The 20,897-nt window shown below is 41.5% G+C and overlaps 2 protein-coding genes across 2 annotated transcripts; one reads left to right on the top strand and one right to left on the bottom strand.

Moving 5' to 3' along the window:
• Window positions 1-651: 651 nt before the first annotated feature.
• Window positions 652-15,780, top strand: LOC138946308 (anaphase-promoting complex subunit 2-like). The gene is made up of 13 exons (XM_070317849.1): window positions 652-740; window positions 1,786-2,281; window positions 3,376-3,451; window positions 4,351-4,483; window positions 4,806-5,082; window positions 5,714-5,831; window positions 7,510-7,685; window positions 9,038-9,197; window positions 10,462-10,627; window positions 11,006-11,168; window positions 11,927-12,022; window positions 13,305-13,537; window positions 14,756-15,780. Exons 1-13 carry the CDS (start codon window positions 663-665, stop codon window positions 14,960-14,962), a joined length of 2,379 nt encoding a protein of 792 aa, XP_070173950.1. The 5' UTR covers window positions 652-662; the 3' UTR covers window positions 14,963-15,780.
• A 3,432-nt stretch (window positions 15,781-19,212) lies between these two features.
• LOC138946027 (dnaJ homolog subfamily C member 17-like) lies at window positions 19,213-20,244 on the bottom strand. The gene has a single exon (XM_070317557.1). It carries the CDS (start codon window positions 20,194-20,196, stop codon window positions 19,225-19,227), a length of 972 nt encoding a protein of 323 aa, XP_070173658.1. The 5' UTR covers window positions 20,197-20,244; the 3' UTR covers window positions 19,213-19,224.
• Window positions 20,245-20,897: the final 653 nt, after the last annotated feature.

Genomic DNA, 20,897 nt, shown 5'->3' with positions numbered 1-20,897 from the left:
CTATTTATAATGCCCTGATTAAAACAAAATTCATATTTTTTTTCCATTACATTCTTCTTTTCCATTACATTTATATAATTTTAAAACAAATGGTCACACTTTTTTCTTTTTCTTTTTTTTTATATTAAAATAAACAAAATCAAAGTAGATTAAAAAATATATATATATAACAATCTGAAATTACTTCGAAATAAATATCAATTTATTCATCTCATAACTTTCAATTTCAGCTTCTTTTAGACATATCATGTGTCAAACCATTCTTATCTTGCACACAAATCAGCACATCTGTTGCTTGTAAAATAATTGCTATGTTATATCGATCGTAAAACAATGTTTCAACATGCTTCCACAAATGGTGAATTTTACTGCAATAGAAAAAGAAATGTTCAATATAATCAACTTGTTCAATACAATATGGACAGGGACCTATATTTAGATACAGTATCTTGATTTAAATTTTTTGCAATGTGTCAAGTAGATGGATGCTCTTATTCCGTGTAAAAACCTGGTCAGGTATAATTGTGAGCAGGACTGTTTACACGGGTCGGACTGTGCCTTTAATTTCAATGCATTGATTTTAGTCAGACTCCGACTTTGTCTTTTTGGTCGTAGTTTCGATGGAGTTCGGCGTTTAGTGTAAGGCGACTTCCGGTTTCAACATGGCGGATGCATTGAATCAAAGTTGGACTGTTATTACTGATGTCCTTTCACCCAAGAAACAGCCGTTGTTTGATACAGTAATGATATCTAATTTTTATAATCGTTTAGCGCCTTTTTATTCGCTCCGTTAGTGGGACGTTTCACGTACAGGTTAGAGCAAAATCCACTCCCCAGTCTCACAGCTTAAAATGCATACTGATGTAGCAGACGACTTTAATTTTTGTCAGAGGCATTGACACAAGAAAGATGTTTAATGGAGCAGTTGTGATGGAGTACACATGAATTTATGGGATTTATTTATTTAATTGCACTGAAACGATTTAAGCTTCTAATGGTTGAGAATCAGAATGTCAGATCACAGGCGGAAGGTATCGTCCACTGGACTACTACTATCTCAGAAAGACTTTCTGTGATAGTAGTAGTCCAGTGGACGATACCTTCCGCCTGTGGTCAGATCCAGGCCTCTCTCCCTCTCGGAGTCTCTCTCAGTCTCTGTTTCTCTGTTGTCCCTGATGCGTTTTTTACATTGCTAGTGTGTTAATGTTTGATCGGATGTTTTTATGATACGAGTGCATGTGATTAAAATTAGTCCATCTCCGTGTGACTGAGAGGGCTGACTAAGTGAATGCTACTGCTAGTGAATCACTGAATGGTAAACAAACACACAAAATCAAAACAAAGCAAAAAAGCAACAACAAAAGCACATACATGTCAGCTGCCATCCTATGCTTGTACCATAACTTTTGCAAATGAAGATTTATCATCTCTCTCTCTCTGTCTCTCTCTGTCTCTCTCTGTCTCTCTCTCTCTCTCTCTCTCTCTCTCTCTCTCTCTCTCTCTTTCTCTCTCTCTCTTTCTCTTTCTCTCTCTCTCTCTCTCTCTCTCTCTCTCTCTCTCTCTCTCTCTCTCTCTCTCTCTCTCTCTCTCTCTCTCTCTCTCTCTCTCTCTCTCTCTCTCTCTTGGTAAATTGGTAGTGTTTTGTTTTGTATGTTTGTCGTCCCAAGGACAAATTGTGAAAAAAGGCCCAGCGTATATTCTTTATCCATGTAAAATAAAGTTCAGTCTTTCTCTCTCTCTGTACGTTAAATTGCAATTCACACGCATGTTCTACTCTGATGGCAGGCAAGAGAAAGCACAGACATCCAAAGACGAGTAGAGCTGGATGAAGCGCTGGCAGTCTTGGACAGGTGTGGCATCCTCCACTTGGTTCCAGCCTGGTTCCAACAGGCTCTGCAGGATGACATCAGGCGAAGGGTTGTGCATGACTTCTGGAAATTCTTTGACAATTCGCATCTCTCTGGCTCCGAGTCTGAGGCCAAGGTGGCATTGACGAGACAGTTCACACTAAGCGTTGACTATCTCCACAAAGTATCACGGACTTACCAGGTGTGCGTGAAGGTGATCAAAGATGTGCAGCACAGTTTGTCGTTGAAAAGTCTGGCTGATGGTGATGGGTTTGGTAGCAGAGGTCATGGAAGTGTTGCGGGACGTGCGCGAGACAGGTTGGGGGATCGTCTGGTGTTGCTGCTGAAGTCCTTCCTCTTCTCTACTTTCCCCAAGAACTTCAGGAAGGCAGTGGAAGTGTTTTATTCTCAAGCGTTCATTCTGTTCCGCAGAGGTGAGCTAATGTTCATGTGTCACATTATATGCCCCTTGATCTTGTGTTGTATATTATCCCAGCAAAGCTGGAGGAATCCCACGGACGCTATACTGTAATCGACTTGAGAAATGTTCATGCCGATAATACATGATAAAGAAGTAATCTTTGTGCCCGAACTCAGGCTACAGTTGGGGATGGAAGTTGATAGCAAATATTCGGAACATACTAACTAAAATACGGTGGGTGCCGACCTATTCTTCAATTTTTTATCCTCTGCCATCCTGGGCAGATATGTTGGGGTGGAATTTTTGAGACTACAGCATAATGGACGCGCAATTAGACGATGTCAAGATGTTTTGATGTCAATGCATTGTGACGTCATCCCCTCTCTCAGTCTCTATGGCTTTTCTCTTGCGCGCATGGCGTGTGTGTGTATATTTTGAGTGTGGATTGTAGTGTAAGTGTGTGATTGTGCGTGCTGGTGTGTGTGTGTATGTAAGGGTGTGTGGGTGTCTGTCTGACTATGAGCGTGTGAGTGTGTGCTTTGTGTGCATGGATGATGTGTGCTCAAATCGCTCAAGCGATTTTGAACAGAACAGCTCTGAATGCGGAAAAGATTATTGACTGCGCAGCTCGTTTCAGTGAGCCAAGTAGTTGATTTTGATACTGACGTTCGACCAACTTCCACTGGATTTGTTCTAGATTTCGTAGATTTTGATCATGCCTTAACAAATGTTCCGGACCCCCCTTGATTTCAGTGGTTTTTCCTCTCAGCCATTCCCGTGCCTGGGATATGATTTGAAAATATCGCTATTCCTCAATTGTTTAAGATTATCAGTGAACAATTTATCATTTTGTTATAGTTATACAGTGGAACCCCCCCGTTTAAGACCTTCACAAATCTGAGAAAATCAGGTCTTAAAAAGGAGGGAGTCTTAAAATGGAGTTGAATTTACAGAGCTTATGAACAGAAAATCTGAATAAGCAAGGTCTTAAATGGAGGAAGTCTTAAATTGGGGGCATGTTTTCAAATTTAAATAGATGGGATTTTGATAATTTAGATACTTTACGTTTCTTAATACATGTTGTGTACTGTATGTTTTTGTTTTCAGAAGAGGTAGAGCCGCCCCCACCTGGCCAGTCCAATGAGGAAATAATGGAACGCTTTTCTAAAGTTAATCTTCAGTTGTGAGTAGCATAAGTAGTACTCAATAGTAGTAGCAAGAACACTGTGTGCGCATGTGTTGTTGGTGTGTGTGAAACTTGAAGTGTGAACATGTATATATATTGAGAATGAGACTGAGAGAGGGAGAGAGACAGAGACCTTATTGAGAAAGATCTGTTCTGTGTAATTGCTAGTGCTGCTAACTCAAGCCGTCAAAGTTAGACAGCAGTTACCTGCTGTATACATGTATACATATATTTTCAGTTCTAGCTGCATGTGAGCCAGTAATGTGTTGTGATTTTGTGTGTTATTTTTGAGGTGGCACATATTATGATACATGTATGATATTCCTGTGGATAATCTTCTTCCAGTCAGCTCCTGAGCTAGAATTAGAAATTGCTTGCTTTCTTTGTTATACAGTGGAAAAACCCTTTAAAACCCTTGATTTAAAAAATCTCCCCCCCCTCCCACCCCCCCCCCCTTTATAAAGACCTTGCTTTTTTTTTTTACTGATTAGATTTCCAGTTCATAATCTCTGAAAGAATATACCTCCATTTTGTATAAGACCTGAGTTTCTCACATTTTTGAAGGTCTGACAAGTTGGTTTTGACTGTGCTTTAATGGTGCAACTGTAAGTTGATTGTTGAAATCTTGTTAACACTTTGTACCCCACCTATGTTGACCAAGTTGTTTTAGCCGAGACCAGCTGTGATGCAGCAGGTACCTCAGAAGTGTAGAAAATTGTGTATCAACACGCTAGAATGCAGGTGTTAGATCGACGTTACAGGAAGCGACTGAAGTGACTGTGTGTTCGGATATATCCATACCTGGTCAGATAGAGCCATTTGAGTGGGTACGGATATATCCGTACATGGGAGACAATGAGTTAAGTGTCAGTGCCTGGTTTGACTTTGACTTTCAGGCATGACATGGGACTGCTGGAACATGTGGCAGGTGCTGCCATCACGTCAGCCGTGACAGACCACATCTATAACTACATCCACAAGACCTGTCGCGGAGACTTTGAAACCCCCTACCTGCAGCACTTTGAGATGGTAAGTTGATACAGCAGTCAAAGACTCAAGACTCAAAGACTCAACATTTTACTGTCCTTATATAAACAAGGAAAATTGCCATGCAGTGTCAGGCGATCACAGACATAAAATACATCACATTTACCAAGAGTTAAGGATTGCACTTAAAACTAGCAACACTAAACCGTATCACATTTACGAAGTCTTCTGCATCTTGTAAAATCAGAAGTATAGTGTGTGTGTGGGTTTATCCTTCTTTGGGTTTTTCTTTGATTTCACTAAAAAGCAAATGAGACTAAAACTCAAACATCCAAAGTCTGACTTTATTTTTGCTATCTTTCAGTACTTGGACAGCAAGGTGTTGGAATGGCTGCGTCTCATCTACCGCCACTCGGACGAGAAAGCTCAGTGCATCGACTCGTTCCGCGGCCGCCTGATGCATTTCATTTGCGAGAATTACGCTGACGTGCTCATCGACCAGCTGTTCAGCATCATCATTGAGTACCCAGACTCAGAGCCGGCGCTCAAAGATCTGCGACAGTGTCTGGAGAAGATCGACCTCCGCTCCACCCTAGTAACGTCTTTGAGGAGTGCCATTGAAGGGCGGCTTCTTCATCCAGGTTTGGAATGAGAGCTTTGATTTTTCTTGACCTTGACATAAGAATAAACTTCAGTGTTAAGGTGGTTCTTAATTATTGATCCCGAAGTTGACTTCGTAAAGTCTTTTGAATGAAAACTCAGTGCTAAAGCTTTGTGCGTCCAGCTTCGCGAAGTATACTTCCTGTAGTATACTTCCCGTAGTATACTTCCCGTAGTATACTTCCCGTAATATACTTCCCGTAGTATACTTCCCGTAGTATACTTCCCGTAGTATACTTCCTGTGGTATACTTCCCGTAGTATACTTCCCGTAGTATACTTCCCGTAGTATACTTCCCGTAGTATACTTCCCGTAGTATACTTCCCGTAGTATACTTCCCGTAGTATACTTCCCGTAGTCAACTTCCTTTTGGGTGTGTTATGCTTGCTTTTGTGGTACGTTGACACGTGCTTTTGTTTGTAAATTAAATTATGCCTGATTGTTCAAGTCATCAAGTAAACATTTCCTTTATCTGAGTCGCTCGCTCAACAAACTGCACTTAGTGCAAATGAGAAATTCCAGCTGAACAGAGGTGGATGTATTTATAATTTTTACTTTGCCAGATTGGCATATTTATGCTTGAGCCTTATTATGCATAATTCATGTCTTCAGGGGTCAACACTACAGACATCCTCACAGCCTACATCTCGGCCATACGAGCGTTGCGTGCCCTTGACCCTGCCGGGGTCATCTTAGAGTTGGTCTGTGAACCTGTCCGCAAATACCTCAGGTGTGTTTTGAACAGGGAAGTACGAAGTGATTGAGGTTAATGATTAGTCGTTTGGTTGCTGTTGCATTTGTATTGTTGCCACAGGCGTGAACGTGATGCTTCCAGAATATTGTGTTTATCATCTGCTATTAATTATGTACTAGCTATTATTTATTTTAGTTTTGTGAGGTATTGAGCTGCTTGCATATGCAGCTGTGTGACAGAGTGCGGACAGGAAAACTCTGTAGCAGGTATTTGTTCCGGAAAATGATTAAATTGAGCATGGTGTTCCGGAAATACGGTTTCCTATTTTGCGTTCCGGAATTTTTTTTTTAAAAACAACCATCAATTTGTATATAATGTGAATAAAGGTCAGTTGTATTTTTTCCGTTAATATTTGTGGTGACTCAAATTGCTGCTTATGTGTTCCTGATTCTGATGCTGTGTTCCTGATTTTCATGACTTGAGTTCCTGAAAAGGTGATTTAGGGGTAGGCATGCCTGCTGTAGGCTTTCACAGTTGGGCAGTGTTGTTCTCAGGCCTCGGTCATTGGTGCATACATTTTTTGATCCGACACATTGTTCTATCCCTGGCCGATAGACTTTCCGATAGTTTTTGAGTCACTTGAGAAAAAGTGACTCTATGAAGCCGTCCGGCCGTCCGTAGACACCACCTTAACGTTGGACTTTTCTCGGAAACTATCAAAGCGATCGGGCTCATATTTTGTTTAGTCGTGACCTCCAATGACCTCTACACTTTAACGATGGTTTCGTTGACCTTTGACCTTTTTCAAGGTCACAGGTCAGCGTCAAAGGAAAAATTAGACATTTTATATCTTTTCTCGGAAACTATCAAAGCGATCGGGCTCATATTTTGTTTAGTCGTGACCTCCAATGACCTCTACACTTTAACGATGGTTTCGTTGACCTTTGACCTTTTTCAAGGTCACAGGTCAGCGTCAAAGGAAAAATTAGACATTTTATATCTTTGACAAAGTTCATCGGATGTGATTGAAACTTTGTAGGATTATTCTTTACATCAAAGTATTTACATCTGTAGCCTTTTACGAACGTTATCAGAAAAACAAGGGAGATAACTAGCCTTTTCTGTTCGGCAACACACAACTTAACGTTAGGCTTTTCTCGGAAACTATAAAAGTGACCGGGCTCAAATTTTATGTGAACGTGACTCATTGTGTTGTGAATAGCAATTTCTTCCTGTCCATCTGATGCCTCATATAATATTCAGAACTGCGAAAGTGACTCGATCGAGCGTTTGCTCTTCTTGTTACATGTAGGAACTCTTCTCGCAAAACAATTTTGTTGTAGCCCGGACATCTGGACCTATACATATTTTCATTCTGTGTCCAACTGATCTATTGTCCTCCTAGTCTGGGTACAACATTGGTTGGGTACCCAAACACACAACCAAATACACAACCAAAATAGAACCAAAACTGAGTGGTTGTTGTAATGCCAGGTGACGCTGAGAGCGTTTAGCTTAGTAAACTTAGTGACAAAGTGTGAATGTTCGGTTTTGTCCTGAACTAAACGTTCCAAGAATTTTACCTTTCTTATTTTTGATTAGAGACAGAGGTTATGACTTCTTGCACAGTTCTTTAGGCCTGAAAAGAAAAAGAAAAACAAAAAATAACTCAGCTTTATTGGGTTTTTTTTTCAATGGGTTTATTTTGTAACAGGTCCCGAGATGACACAGTGCGCTGCATCGTCTCCAGTTTGACGGACAATGAGAACAGTGAACTGTTTGATGAGCTGTTGAAGGGAGCACCACAGCCTGTTGACGATCGGGCAGACTCTGATGATGAATCAGAATCTTGGGAGACTTGGCAACCTGACCCTGTAGACGCCAATCCTGGTTAGAGGTTGTTTTAATTGAGTGTAGTGGGAAACATTTTGGTGGTTATTGAAATTTTGAAAATGTGTAAGTGTGTGTGTGTGTGATAATTTTAAAGCTGCAGCGCGCTGGCAGGTCGTTTTCTTTACACCTCAGTAACATTCCATACTTATGTTAATAGATGTTTTCCAGAAATAACTCGGTCTATGTGTTTCCTGTTTGTACGAGGCTAGCGGGGTGCAACACTACCACAACGCTTGCAAATCCTGACAAAGTTTTTTTTTCTCTAAAAATCGTCTTTTAGAAGGTGCATGTCCTGTTCTTGTTATTGTGAGATTAAAATACGTCTTTTTTGTTGTTCATTTACTTTCTTGGCATTTTTGTTTTGTTCTTTGGTGATGTGGAATTTGTACGGCATTGACGGAGGAGATGATGCAGAGTTGCATCCAGCTTCCAAGAGGGACTGACAGAGATGACACTAACTTTTTATTAAATTGTTTTCAGATTCAGTGCAACCCCCCTTTCAAGATTTCCCCCTTTTTCAAACCTCCATTTTTCAGAATTTATGTTCATAATACAATGTATAAATTTACATCCAATTTAAGACAGTCCCTCCCAGTTAAGACATCTTGAATAGGGGATTTCACTGTTACACCTGGCAAAATTGTATAGGCATAGATAAAAATGTCCACCAAAATACCCGTGTGACTTGGAATAATAGGCCGTGAAAAGTAGGATATGCGCCGAAATGGCTGCGATCTGCTGGTCGATGTGAATGCGTGATGTATTGTGTAAAAAAAATTCCATCTCACACGGCATAAATAAATCCCTGCGCCTTGAATATGTGCGCGATATAAATTGCATCAAAAATAAAAAAAAATAAAATCCCTGCGCTTAGAACTGTACCCACGGAATACGCGCGATATAAGCCTCATATTGATTGATTGATTGATTCGTCATCGATGTTTGGTGCAGGTGTTGTTCACCACAGGACAGGGCTCCCCACGGACCCGGGACCGGACTCCTAGAGGGTCCCGGGACCCTCACTTTCAATGTTTAGAGGGTCCATGGACCCCCACTGCAGAATTTTAGAGGGTCCCAAGGGTCCAAAAGCCAGAAAGTCCCGGTGTACTTATAAAACATTGTGGTCATGCATAGTGCACAATAGCAGATTGCAGTCTGAAAAAGTATGTTCAGTACGTACAATAAGGGAAACATAATGCGTCCCAGGACCCGCTCTTTTACAGTTTAGTGTGTCGCGGGACCCCCTCCATACATTTCTAGTACGTGTTTTCGGCATCCAGTGCGTATAGGACGCAGGGACACGCACTTTGGGGAGCCCTGACATTAACTTTAAACAAATGTTTTTCCAGATACAGCCTCAAAGCGCCGCAAGGAACAAGATATTATCTCCACACTGGTGAATGTGTATGGCAGCCAGGAGCTGTTTGTGTCAGAGTACTGCACCTTGCTGGCTGACAGGCTTCTCTCCCCTTCCAGCAGTAACATTGCCACTGCTGCTGCTCCTACCGGGTAAGAAGGATTTAATTAATTAATAATATTTCTGCCTTGTTTCTCTTGTAGTGAGTACAGTGGAACCCCCCTTTTAAGACCTCCAAACATCTGAGAAAATCAGGTCTTAAAAAGGAGGGAGTCTTAAAATGGGGGTAATTTTGCAGAGGTTATGAACAGAAAGTGTGAGAAAACACGGTCTTAAAAAGGAGGGAGTCTTAAAATGGGGGTCATTTTGCAGAGGTTATGAACAGAAAGTCTGAGAAAACAAGGTCTTAAAAAGGAGAGTCTTGAATTGGGGGTCTTAACAATCCCGGTTGCTGCCGCCTGGTGGGTTAAGAGTGGAGATTTTTCCGATCTCCCAGATCAACTTATGTGCAGACCTGCTAGTGACTTAACCCCCTTCGTGTGTACACGCAAGCACAAGACCAAGTGCGCACGGAAAAGATCCTGTAATCCATGTCAGAGTTCGGTGGGTTATGAAAACACAAAAATACCCAGCATGCCTACTCAACGAAAGCGGAGTGAAGCTGACTATGCTCTCAGAGTATAGTGTGGGGAACCCAAATGGGCAAACGAGCTTACACGTAACCAGAAAATTCTGGAACGCTGAAGAAGAAGAAGTATTGACGTCACTTACGTGGGGTTAGCTGAGGACTGTGCCATTGTCTGTATTCCTTTCTACTCTTGCAAGGACGCTCATAAGCTCCGACGTGAGCAGGCGTGCTTCTTTCTTCTTCTCGTTCATGGGCTGAAACTCCCACGTTCACTCATGGTTTTGCACAAGTGGGTTTTAACGTGTATGACCGTTTTTTCCCCCGCCATTTAGGCAGCCATACGCCGCTTTCGGGGAAAGCAGGCGTGCACACACTGACGCACCCACTCACATGACCTTTTGCAACCTTGTTCTCTCTCTCTCTCTCTCTCTCTCTCTCTCTCTCTCTCTCTCTCTCTCTCTCTTAATACTTTGCTTTGTATTTGACGACTCCAATTTCACCACCTCTCTCTCGTTTTGTTTGTTCTTGTGCCTGCTTTGTTTAAAAACTTTCATTGTGTACATGTTTTGTGTGTGTGTTTGTTTTGCCTGGCTTTGGAGAGAGAGTGTGTATGTCTATGTATGTCTGCGAGCGTGTGCGTTTGTAAGTGTATTGAACCAAGAAAGAAGCAGTGACAACATTGCGGAGGGGGGTGGATGGGTTAAATTACTAAGAGTTTTTTTCAGGCAGCTATAATCCTTGCTGGGGCCAGTCCAGTACTCACCTGTGTGCCTATGTTTACTTGACAGAGCCGGGGGTGAACTGGAGAGAGAGCTTCGTTACCTGGAGCTCCTGAAGCTTCGTTTCGGAGAGGCTCCACTGCACAGCTGTCAGGTGATGCTGAAGGATGTGGCCGACTCCAGACGCATCAACTCTCGCATAATGGAGATCAAGCAGCAGAACGGAGAAACCAGTGTAAGTGCAGTGCACTGATGAATCACTGTCGCACACAGTGACACAGGCGCATGCATGCATGCATGCACACACACGCACTTACACACACAAACACACACACACACACACACACACAAACACACACACACACACACACACACACTTACACACACAAACACACACACTCACAGCCCTGGTACTCATTCAATTCTTATTCTCACTCAGTGTAGCGGTCAGAATATTGGTCATAAAAGATGGTCTAAATGGTTACACTTGAGGTTTCACAAGGGTTCGCATGTCTTGGCATATAACGTCAGGTCCTTTTCGGTGCTGTATTTTTTGGTGTAGTGTTAGCTTAAGCGTTAGGTAAATGTAACTTTCCTGCTTTGTCCTATGCAGGAAATGGACCTGAGCTCCATCATTTTATCGGCTCAGTTCTGGCCAACGTTCCGAGAAGAGAAGATAACCCTGCCGACGGCATTGCAGAGTTGTCTTGATGCCTACACCCAGCAGTACGAGATGTTGAAAGGCAATCGTACTCTGGTTTGGAAACCTCATCTAGGTAGGTACTCATCTATTAACGGCCTGTAGCATTTGCATATGCATTAGATTTGATGTCCCTAATTTTTTTCAGCTGCTGCTAATTCAGTGACTACGCAGACATGTATGCGTAGGTGGCCCACTGGCGACGGAGTATCGGTGCAGGACTTTACCCTGTCACAGACAACTTTCTCTCCCGCCCCTCACCAACCCCCCTCCCCCCACACACACACATTCTTTACATTAAATGTTATTCAGCTTTTTTTGTCCACCAAGATAACAACTGTCTGAAGTCTCCTCTCTGTCCAGCACCCACCCCCACCCCCCACTCCCCCCTCTACTGTTAAAACCCTTTCGTGTTAGCTTTTATTCTACAAATATTCATTTGAGGGCATGAATGCTCGTCTTCTTCTGCGTCAATCTGTTACACACCTCTGTACTGTTGAACATGTTGTGAGTGACTTATATGCATGACCTTTTCCTACCCTGCCATTAAGGCAACCATATTTTATATTATAAGCTCAATGCTTCAAGTTGTTTGCTGTCAAAATTATGTAGTTTTTACCTTATGTTGTATGGTGTTGCCGTATGTAATATTTCATTCCAAAAATTAGCAAATAAGCAATTTAAGGCCCAGAAAAAAAATTAAATACTCCATTTAGCTGTGCCAATTAAACACAGCTTTCACTCCATTTAATAAACACACTACCTACCTACCCCATTTTGGGGGGCATTGTCATCGGAAACAAGCATTTCAATTTTGTTTGCCCTATGCTGCAGGGTCGATGAACATAGAACTGGAGCTGAAGGACCAGACCCTCAACTTCTCCGTCTCCCCCGTGCAGGCGGCGCTCATCATGCAGTTCCAGGAACAAAGTCAGTGTTCACTGTCATCCTGTTGTCTGGAGTGATTGTTTCTTGTCTTGGATTATGGTTGTCTTAGTTTGGAAACCTTTGTTAATAGACCAAGTCTAAAAATAACTCCGTCGGGTTTTTATTGGTTGTGGAGGAGTGAATACTCTTGCCAAAACCTCTGACAAACATTGGAGATGCCAATCACAAGTGAGCGGTGTGTCGGAAACACGCATTTCCAAAAAGCTTGTTTGTTCTAAGATTTAGAGTCAGGAGAGGCCACCTAAACCCTGCCTAAAATGCTAAAATTCATTAAATTACATATTCTTTACCCAATTCTCATAAATGCATTGACTTCAATCTCACATGCTAGATGTCGAAAAACTACTCAAATTACCTGCCCTTGTAGGGTGGTAACCAAGCTAAAAAAGACGCCATAGCCGTTGCTATGGCCTGACCCAGCCTGGTTACCCACAATACCCCGCGCGCCACGTGTACATGTATAAGTTTCTCTTGTGCTTCTCTATTGTATCATCAGACCTGTGCACATCTACGGTTTCTCCGTAATTTCTCCGATTTTTATATGCAGAATACGGTGCTACGGATTTGTAATTAAAATTCCGAAATTCCGATGTTTTACTAAAAAAAAATTAATTTTTTTTTTTCTGTTTTAAAATGTTTTGACCAATAAATTATTAGTTGGCCGTTACGCTGAAAAGACGTTTTCCGACTTACCGGAAGCGCGGGTGTTCTCAGCATTGAGTCTTTGTTCTTAGACTTAGTTCGTCCAGCGTCTGCGTGGCAACTTGTGATTAAAGTGAAACATGAAAAAGAAAAAAAGAGTGCGAGATTCAGATAGTGAAGAGACCGCATCACGGTGGCCTAGTGGTAAGGCGTCCGCCCAGTGAGCGGGAGGTCGTGGGTTCGAACCCCGGCCGGGTCATACCTAAGACTTTAAAATTGGCAATCTAGTGGCTGCTCCGCCTGGCGTCTGGCATTATGGGTTTAGTGCTAGGACTGGTTGGTCCGGTGTCAGAATAATGTGACTGTGTGAGACATGAAGCCAACCTCTCAAGACAACCTGGAGATCGTAAAATCCAGTTTGTGTGCTTTGTGAGCAGAATTATGTCTTGAACTGTCGTTACAGCTTACTACTGAAACATTTTAAAAACTACTGAAATTTGGTTTGTTTACTACTGATGAGCGTTTTGAGTGTGCACAGGTCTGTATCATACACTCCATGGCTTTGTACATTATGTATCTGAATAAATACTGTTCAAACCAAAAAAGTTTCTTTGCACTGCAGAGCAATGGACGGTGGAAGATCTGGGCCAGGCTCTGGAAATGGCCCCATCAGCTGTGCGTCGCAAGCTGGCTTTTTGGCAAGGTCAAGGACTTCTGAAAGAGGAGCAGACAGACGTCTTTGTCTTAGTGGAGGAAAGACGCAGCGGGCCGCAAGAAGTAATTGCAGCGGCTGACGACGATGAGAGAGAATCAGCCATGGCCAGCGCTGCACAGCAGCGTGAACAAGAGATGCAGGTGGGTGTAGATTTGTGTTGTTCTCATGCCTCGGTCTTCTGTCGTTAATGCATACTTTTTTTTATCCGACACATTGCTCTGATCCCTGGCCAGTCGACCATCTGATAGTTTTTATATCTAGTTCTTCTGGCGGAACAATTTTGTTGTAGTCCCCACAGTTAGACCTTTGTGTGTTTTCAATCCAGGTCTGTGAAAAAACACCGGTGGATTTGTCATGTGTTAAAAATGCAGGCTTATATTATATAGATTTGATGCTCTCGACTTAGTCAGTTTGTCCTTACGTCAACTCTTTTTTTTATGTAGAATGTGTTGTTTTTGTCCTGTCTATATTTTAATACGCTTCTATTGTTACCGACAAGATTGTCAAATGAATATATGTTTGTCTTTGTGAGTACAGCAGTACTTGCGATGTGTGGACCCTCCCATCAGAGGACACCTTTAGAAGGACACCTCTTTCTTGTCCCTTGTTATATTATCTCTACCAAAGTATACCTGTCATGACAGGCCACCTGCAATGTAGGGACACTTTTGGCTGGTTCCAAGGGTGTCCTTTCATCACAGGTACCACTGTATATCAAAAAAATAAAATGAAAAATTAAATGTAAAAAAAATGCAGGCTTGTGTCTGTTCTTATGTGTGCCAAGCTAGTGGTGGTGTTGTGATAGATGGGACATGAAGACAAAGTTGACTTTGCTTGTTTGTCTTGTTTGTGAGTTTTATTTGTTAGGCCAAAAAAAAAAAAGGTCTGTTTACGGTAACATAGGCCAAAAAAATAGGGTCGGTAGGTCGGGATTTTTTTTTCTTTTTTTTTTTCTTCCAAAAAACCATATTTTTACGTTATTTTGCCAAAAAAACCAGATTTTTTTTTTTTTTTTTTTTCTTTTTTTTTCCCCAAATGCAAAAAAAGAGTCTAGGGTCGCGCGAAAAAAATAGGGTCGGTCGGGTTACCGTAAACAGACTTGGTTTTTTTTGGCCTTAATCTTGCCTTTTAAGATACCATACAGAAAAAAAACCCAGAGGAGAAGAGATGTTTGATGTGCTTACGGGTACAAAGAGCATAATTGTAAAGTTATGATGTTGCGCTATATAAATGCTCATTTATTATTATTATTATTATTAATTTTGTTATCAGGTAATTCTAGCCATGTCTTCAGTTAAGAGACCTGATGGAACAAGATCAAAATTAATGTCCTAATGTTGCATTTTGTGTGTGTGCAGATGTTCTGGACATACATCACAGGGATGTTACAGAACCTGGACAACCTGTCGCTGGATCGAATCCACAGCATGCTGCGAATGTTTGCCGTCCAGGGGCCCGACTCAGGGGAGTTCACTCAGCAGCAGCTCAAAGTTTTCCTGGATCGCAAAGTGCGGGAGCAGAAGTTGATCTTTGCTGGAGGGGTCTACAAACTGCCCAAAAACTAACAGATTGTTGGCGAGTGTTGGGATTGTGCATACATGTGCTTAATGTTTGCAATTTTGATTGTGTGCGAGGACGTACTTAAGTACATTTAAACTTAACGCTCGGTGGAGTGATTATGTTTGAACGTACTGTATGCAATTCTGTGTGAGAGTAGAGAAAGTTGAAAAGCTTACAGAGCTTGTGGTGTGTGTTTACAGTGTGCAAGCTGCAGTTTGCTTGAGGGGTAAACAAAACTACCCCAAAACTTAAATGCTTGATGAATAGACCTGGGTTCCATTTGTACGTAGTGCATACAGACCTGGGAACCCATACGATTTCACGGTATTTTGTACGCATGATTGTCTAGAATACGATCAGTGGGGAAAAAATACGACGAGAAAAATTCCTAGACTACTTTTGTTCACAAGCGCATCCCGAAGCCGATCCAACACATGATTACAGTCATTGTCAGTAAACATTGAAAGAAGCATTTATTTTAAATGTATTGGTAAACTTAATTAACGATGTGACGGACGTGTGGGAAGCATGTTTGAATCATTGATGTTCAAATGCTGTGTGGAATACACTCATTTTCCTGAAAATACACCAAGTTTGTTTGAGAATACTCCAAATGCAAAACAGGGGTTCCCTGGTCTGTGCATATGATTCTGTGTGTTTTAGAGGGGAGCAGGTTGGAAGATTAAATGCAAACTTGCATGGTCATGAAGTGTCTGCAGAGAGAAAGAAATCTGAAGATCAATGTTGGTGGCATGTAATGTGTCGGGTGTTAGTGTACAGTCACATTCTGTTGTTGTTTTCAAAATAAATTGACAGAATTGTACCAATTTTTTGTTTATCTTGCGTACAGTGGAACCCACATTTTAAGACCTAAAAAACCCTGACAAAATCAGGTCTTAAACAAGTCGCGTAAGGCGAAAATACAACATTTAGTCAAGTAGCTGTCGAACTCACAGAATGAAACTGAACGCAACGCAACACAGCAAGACCGTATACTCGTAGCATCGTCACTCCACCGCCCGTGGCAAAGGCAGTGCCAGTGGAATTGACAAGAAGAGCGGGGTATTCGTTGCGCTGAGAAGGATAGCACGCTTTTCTGTAGCTCTCTTCGTTTTAACTTTCTGAGCGTGTTTTTAATCCAAACATATCATATCTATATGTTTTTGGAATCAGGAACCGACAAGGAATAAGATGAAAGTGTTTTTTAAATTGATTTCGAAAAAAAAAATTTGATAATAATTTTTATATATTTAATTTTCAGAGCTTGTTGTTATTCCAAATATAACATATTTATATGTTTTTGGAATCAGCAAATGATGGAGAATAAGATGAACGTAAATTTGGATCGTTTTATAAAAAATTTTTTTTTTTTACAATTTTCAGATTTTTAATGACCAAAGTCATTAATTAATTTTTAAGCCACCAAGCTGAAATGCAATACCGAAGTCCGGGCTTCGTCGAAGATTACTTGACCAAAATTTCAACCAATTTGGTTGAAAAATGAGGGCGTGACAGTGCCGCCTCAACTTTCACAAAAAGCCGGATATGACGTCATCAAAGACATTTATCAAAAAAATGAAAAAAACGTTCGGGGATTTCATACCCAGGAACTCTCATGTCAAATTTCATAAAGATCGGTCCAGTAGTTTAGTCTGAATCGCTCTACACACACACACAGACACACACACACACGCACACACACACGCACGCACATACACCACGACCCTCGTCTCGATTCCCCCCTCTATGTTAAAACATTTAGTCAAAACTTGACTCAATGTAAAAAGGAGGGAGTCTTAAAATGGGGGTAAATTTACAGAGGCTATGAACAGAAAAACAGGGTCTTAAAAAGGAGGTTCCACTGTATCACTGTCTACCTTTTTTTGTTTTGTTTATCCTGCATATCACTGTCAGATTCATGCAAAAGCTAAAAATATGTTTGCCGTAATAGATCAGTATACAAACACATACACACACAATCGTACATACTCCCACACACATAATGATACAAGTCATGCAGTTCTCAGAGCAAACAAGTTCATTTTCTGACAATGTAATATAAAGACACCAAAAATTCACATATAATATAGAACACTATGTACACATTCTAATTCAATTATTTCTTAATTCATAGGTAACTACCACCACATTATACTTTCAATCCATCAATCATGATGAAAAACTGCTGTGTTCATCTCTATATATTGTAAAAGGCCTGATTTGTCCATCTGTCCGTCATACGTTTGACTGCTTCAGTACTTACAACACCTGTGTTTATCAGCCAATTTGCCTGAAATAGACAAATTCCATAAATAACTCTATCGGGTTTTATATTGTTTGTTTGCTTAACGCCCAGCCGACCCCGAAGGGCCATATCAGGGCGGTGCTGCATTGACATATAACGTGCGCCACACACAAGAGAGAAGTCGCCAGGCTTCATGTCTCACCCAGTCACATTATTCTGACACCGGACCAACCAGTCCTAGCACTAACCCCATAATGCCAGACGCCAGGCGGAGCAGCCACTAGATTGCCAATTTTAAAGTCTTCGGTATGACCCGGCCGGGGTTCGAACCCACGACCTCCTGATCACGGGGCGGACGTCTTACCACTAGGCCAACCGTGCCGGTCGGGTTTTATATGGGTTGTGAAAGAGTGAATAATTTTGCCTTTAATGGGACAAACAATACACAGGCCAGTCACTAGCGAGGGGTGTGTATGCAACACGTGGACAAGGAGCATCTTTCTTTCTTTATTTGCTGTTTAACGTCGTTTTCAACCGTTCAAGGTTATATCGCGACGGGGAAAGGGGGGAGATGGGATAGAGCCACTTGTTAATTGTTCACAAAAGCACTAATCAAAAAATTGCTCCAGGGGCTTGCAACGTAGTACAATATATATGACCTTACTGGGAGAATGCAAGTTTCCAGTACAAAGGACTTAACATTTCTTACATACTGCTTGACTAAAATCTGTACAAACATTGACTATATTCTATACAAGAAACACTTAACAAGGGTAAAAGGAGAAACAGAATCCGTTAGTCGCCTCTTACGACATGCTGGGGAGCATCGGGTAAATTCTTCCCCCTAACCCGCGGGGGGTACAAGGAGCATGCATGTGTGGTTTATTTGTCTCACTAAAAGCAGGGGCATTCACTCTTTCACAACCCATACAAACCCAACAGAGTTATTTCCAAACATCGTCTATTTGGCCTGACATTATGCTGTGCCTATGGCATATATATATCTGTTGGGAAAATGTTTAGCCAATTGCTTCTCAAACACCAGAGTTATACAATATACATGTATGCAATTAAGATTTTTATAAGATTTTTATAATGCCCCTAATGGCTTTGCCGTGAGGGCGTAAAACCTACATTTTCTCTAAGATTTTTATTTTGGGCCTAATGGGTGCTTGTTGCTTTGTCAGACAGAACATGTATTTCCAGCAATATAGTAAGCATAGGACAGAGTGAGTCATAGAAAAAAGTTTAAATTTGAATCGAGGAATAATAAGAAAATAACAAAACGTCAGGTACTGGAAGTTTAAACAATTTCTCTTTCAGGCACATGCAATCAATGCATAAATGATGCATGCATCAACACACACCTACGCACATATATATATTTACAATTACACTAACAAAGACAGTAGGTACACAACTGAACACACACACTTAGCGCTCCCAATTGTTACACGCACTTCACACATTGATAATGGTAATACGTAGTCTTTCACTCTCACTTGATGCTGTATCATGTGTTCTTCTAGCTGCCTGTATTATATATGAAACGCATTAAGTAAAATTATTGTCCTCAAACTGCAGCATGCCAATATTTATCAAACTGAAATGCTGACTTTTATTAGGCCAAAAAAAATAATAGGTGTGGTTACGGTAACATAGCCAAAAAAAATAGGGTAGGAAGGTAGGCACTCTCTTTCTTTTTTTTAACTTTTTTTTCTAATGTGTACAAATTAAACCTACTTGACAGGGAAATAAGTGTGCGACTCGAGCGCTTTCCCTTTCATTGCGTTTTCTGCACTGGGTTTTTTTTTGTTGTGGACAAATGTAATAAAAAGTTATAGGGTCGGCCCCTAAAAATAGGGTAGGTCGGGTTACCGTAACCACACCTATTTTTTTTTAGGCCTTACGATTTGAGCCAATATGTATTCACTTTGGCTGCAAGAGCCACCCTGTCTCCACACAAACATTTTCTCTCACAAAGTAACAAGTTAGAACAACGTACACACATCAAGTTTTGTGTCACTTCTCTTCTTCTTCATCTTCTTTCTGCATCCGTTCTATCAAACGCTTTCTCTCCTCGGCCTGTCTCATCCTCATCAACACTAAACTTTCAAAGTCCTTATGCCCTCCTGCAGTGGTCATATCCGAGTCAAAACCTACATTCACAGATGGTGCAGGAGCAGACGGAAACATGGGCGTAGCCGGAAACATGGGCGTAGCCACAGGAGGTTGCGGAGGCTTCTCGGCCGGCTTCGGCACTGACGGTTTCCCCGACAACCATGTCACTGTCAGGGGGTTTGTGTTTGTACCGTGTTCGTTTTCTGCCAGTTTCAGCATGGGTGTATACGTTTCAAACTCAATGATTGCACCTCCCTTCTTTTTACTCGACACAAGAATGTTGGCGATTTCACCATACCTGCTGAACAAAGCGTCAAGGTCCTCTTCTGTGTACTCCGCCCTCTTGGCATTCCAGCGAATCTTGATCTTAGGTGTTTCAGTTTGGTCCGAATCTGAGTCGTCATCCGCGTCAAAGTTGGCTGGGTTCTTCATCTGTTCCCGCATGTACTGCTGCTCCTGCTCCAAGAGTTTGGATCCTTCTTTGCGCAGTCTCTCGACCTCGGCAAGGAGATTTTGTTGCGCTCTCACACCGTCATCTTGACGTTTTTCAGCTAACTTCTCTCTCGCTTCCAAATCGTCTTTCAGCTTTTTCCTCTTACTGTCCAGGAATCTGTTCCTCTCTTCGGTCAATTTCTTGGCTCTGAGTAAATTGTCGTAGGCTGCTTTTGCTGACGGGTCGGTCAATAATTCCAAAGCTTTCGAAAGTTCGTGGAAAAGTTCGGCTGCTTTCGGATTGTCCGGGTTTTTGTCGGGATGGCATTTTAGAGCTTTCTTGCGGTACGATTTCAGTATTTCCTTCTCGGTAGATTCAGGACTCACACCAAGAATCCCGTAGAGGTCCATTTTCATGATATCAGCTTTCGACTTTGCCATTTTGAACTTCAAGTCTTTCCTTCGTCGAAACAGCGTCGAACTCTTCTTCGTCGTGAAATCAAAGAAAGAAAAGAGTACCAATTGTATCTTCACTTCGAAAGAACCAAACAGATCGCCTTTTTACCAAATTATAAAGAAATAAAGCATTGGGTTGGATCATCTTGGATATTTAGTACTCTCTGCTTGAAAAAGCATTGGCAAAAGAAGACATTTCTTTTCTTCTTTGAGAATAGTATAATGTAACTATATGTTCATAAAACTAGGTCTTGAAAGACGACATCAACTCAATGGCTAATGGGGCACCATTTTTAAGGGGAGCAAATCACGTTCAATACTGGGATTACTCGCGAACTTTTTGAAGTTGTTTCCCCTGCGTTGGTAAACTAATGATGCTGGCTCACTCACTCTGGCCAGAGACATACATACAGGACTGGCATGCAGACGTAGGCTAATCAAAGGGTAACTATACAAACACATACACACACACAAACGCGCGCGCGAGCGTCGTGCCTGGGTTCGAATCACACGAAAGGTAAAATATTGATGTGTATGCAAGTGTGTGAGTAAGAATGGTGGTGCCAGGCCGGTGTCACGATTTCATCTTTCGCCTGTGTACATATTTCCCCCTCGATATATAGTCAAGACTGAAATGTTGTTTCCTGGTAAAATTAAGAAGTGATATTATATATGGACGAAAAGCA

Source organism: Littorina saxatilis, linkage group LG13 (assembly GCF_037325665.1).
Source record: "Littorina saxatilis isolate snail1 linkage group LG13, US_GU_Lsax_2.0, whole genome shotgun sequence".
Taxonomy (NCBI): Eukaryota; Metazoa; Mollusca; class Gastropoda; order Littorinimorpha; family Littorinidae; genus Littorina; species Littorina saxatilis.
Note: the sequence above shows the minus strand (reverse complement) of the source record. Positions and strands in the feature narration are given on the sequence as shown.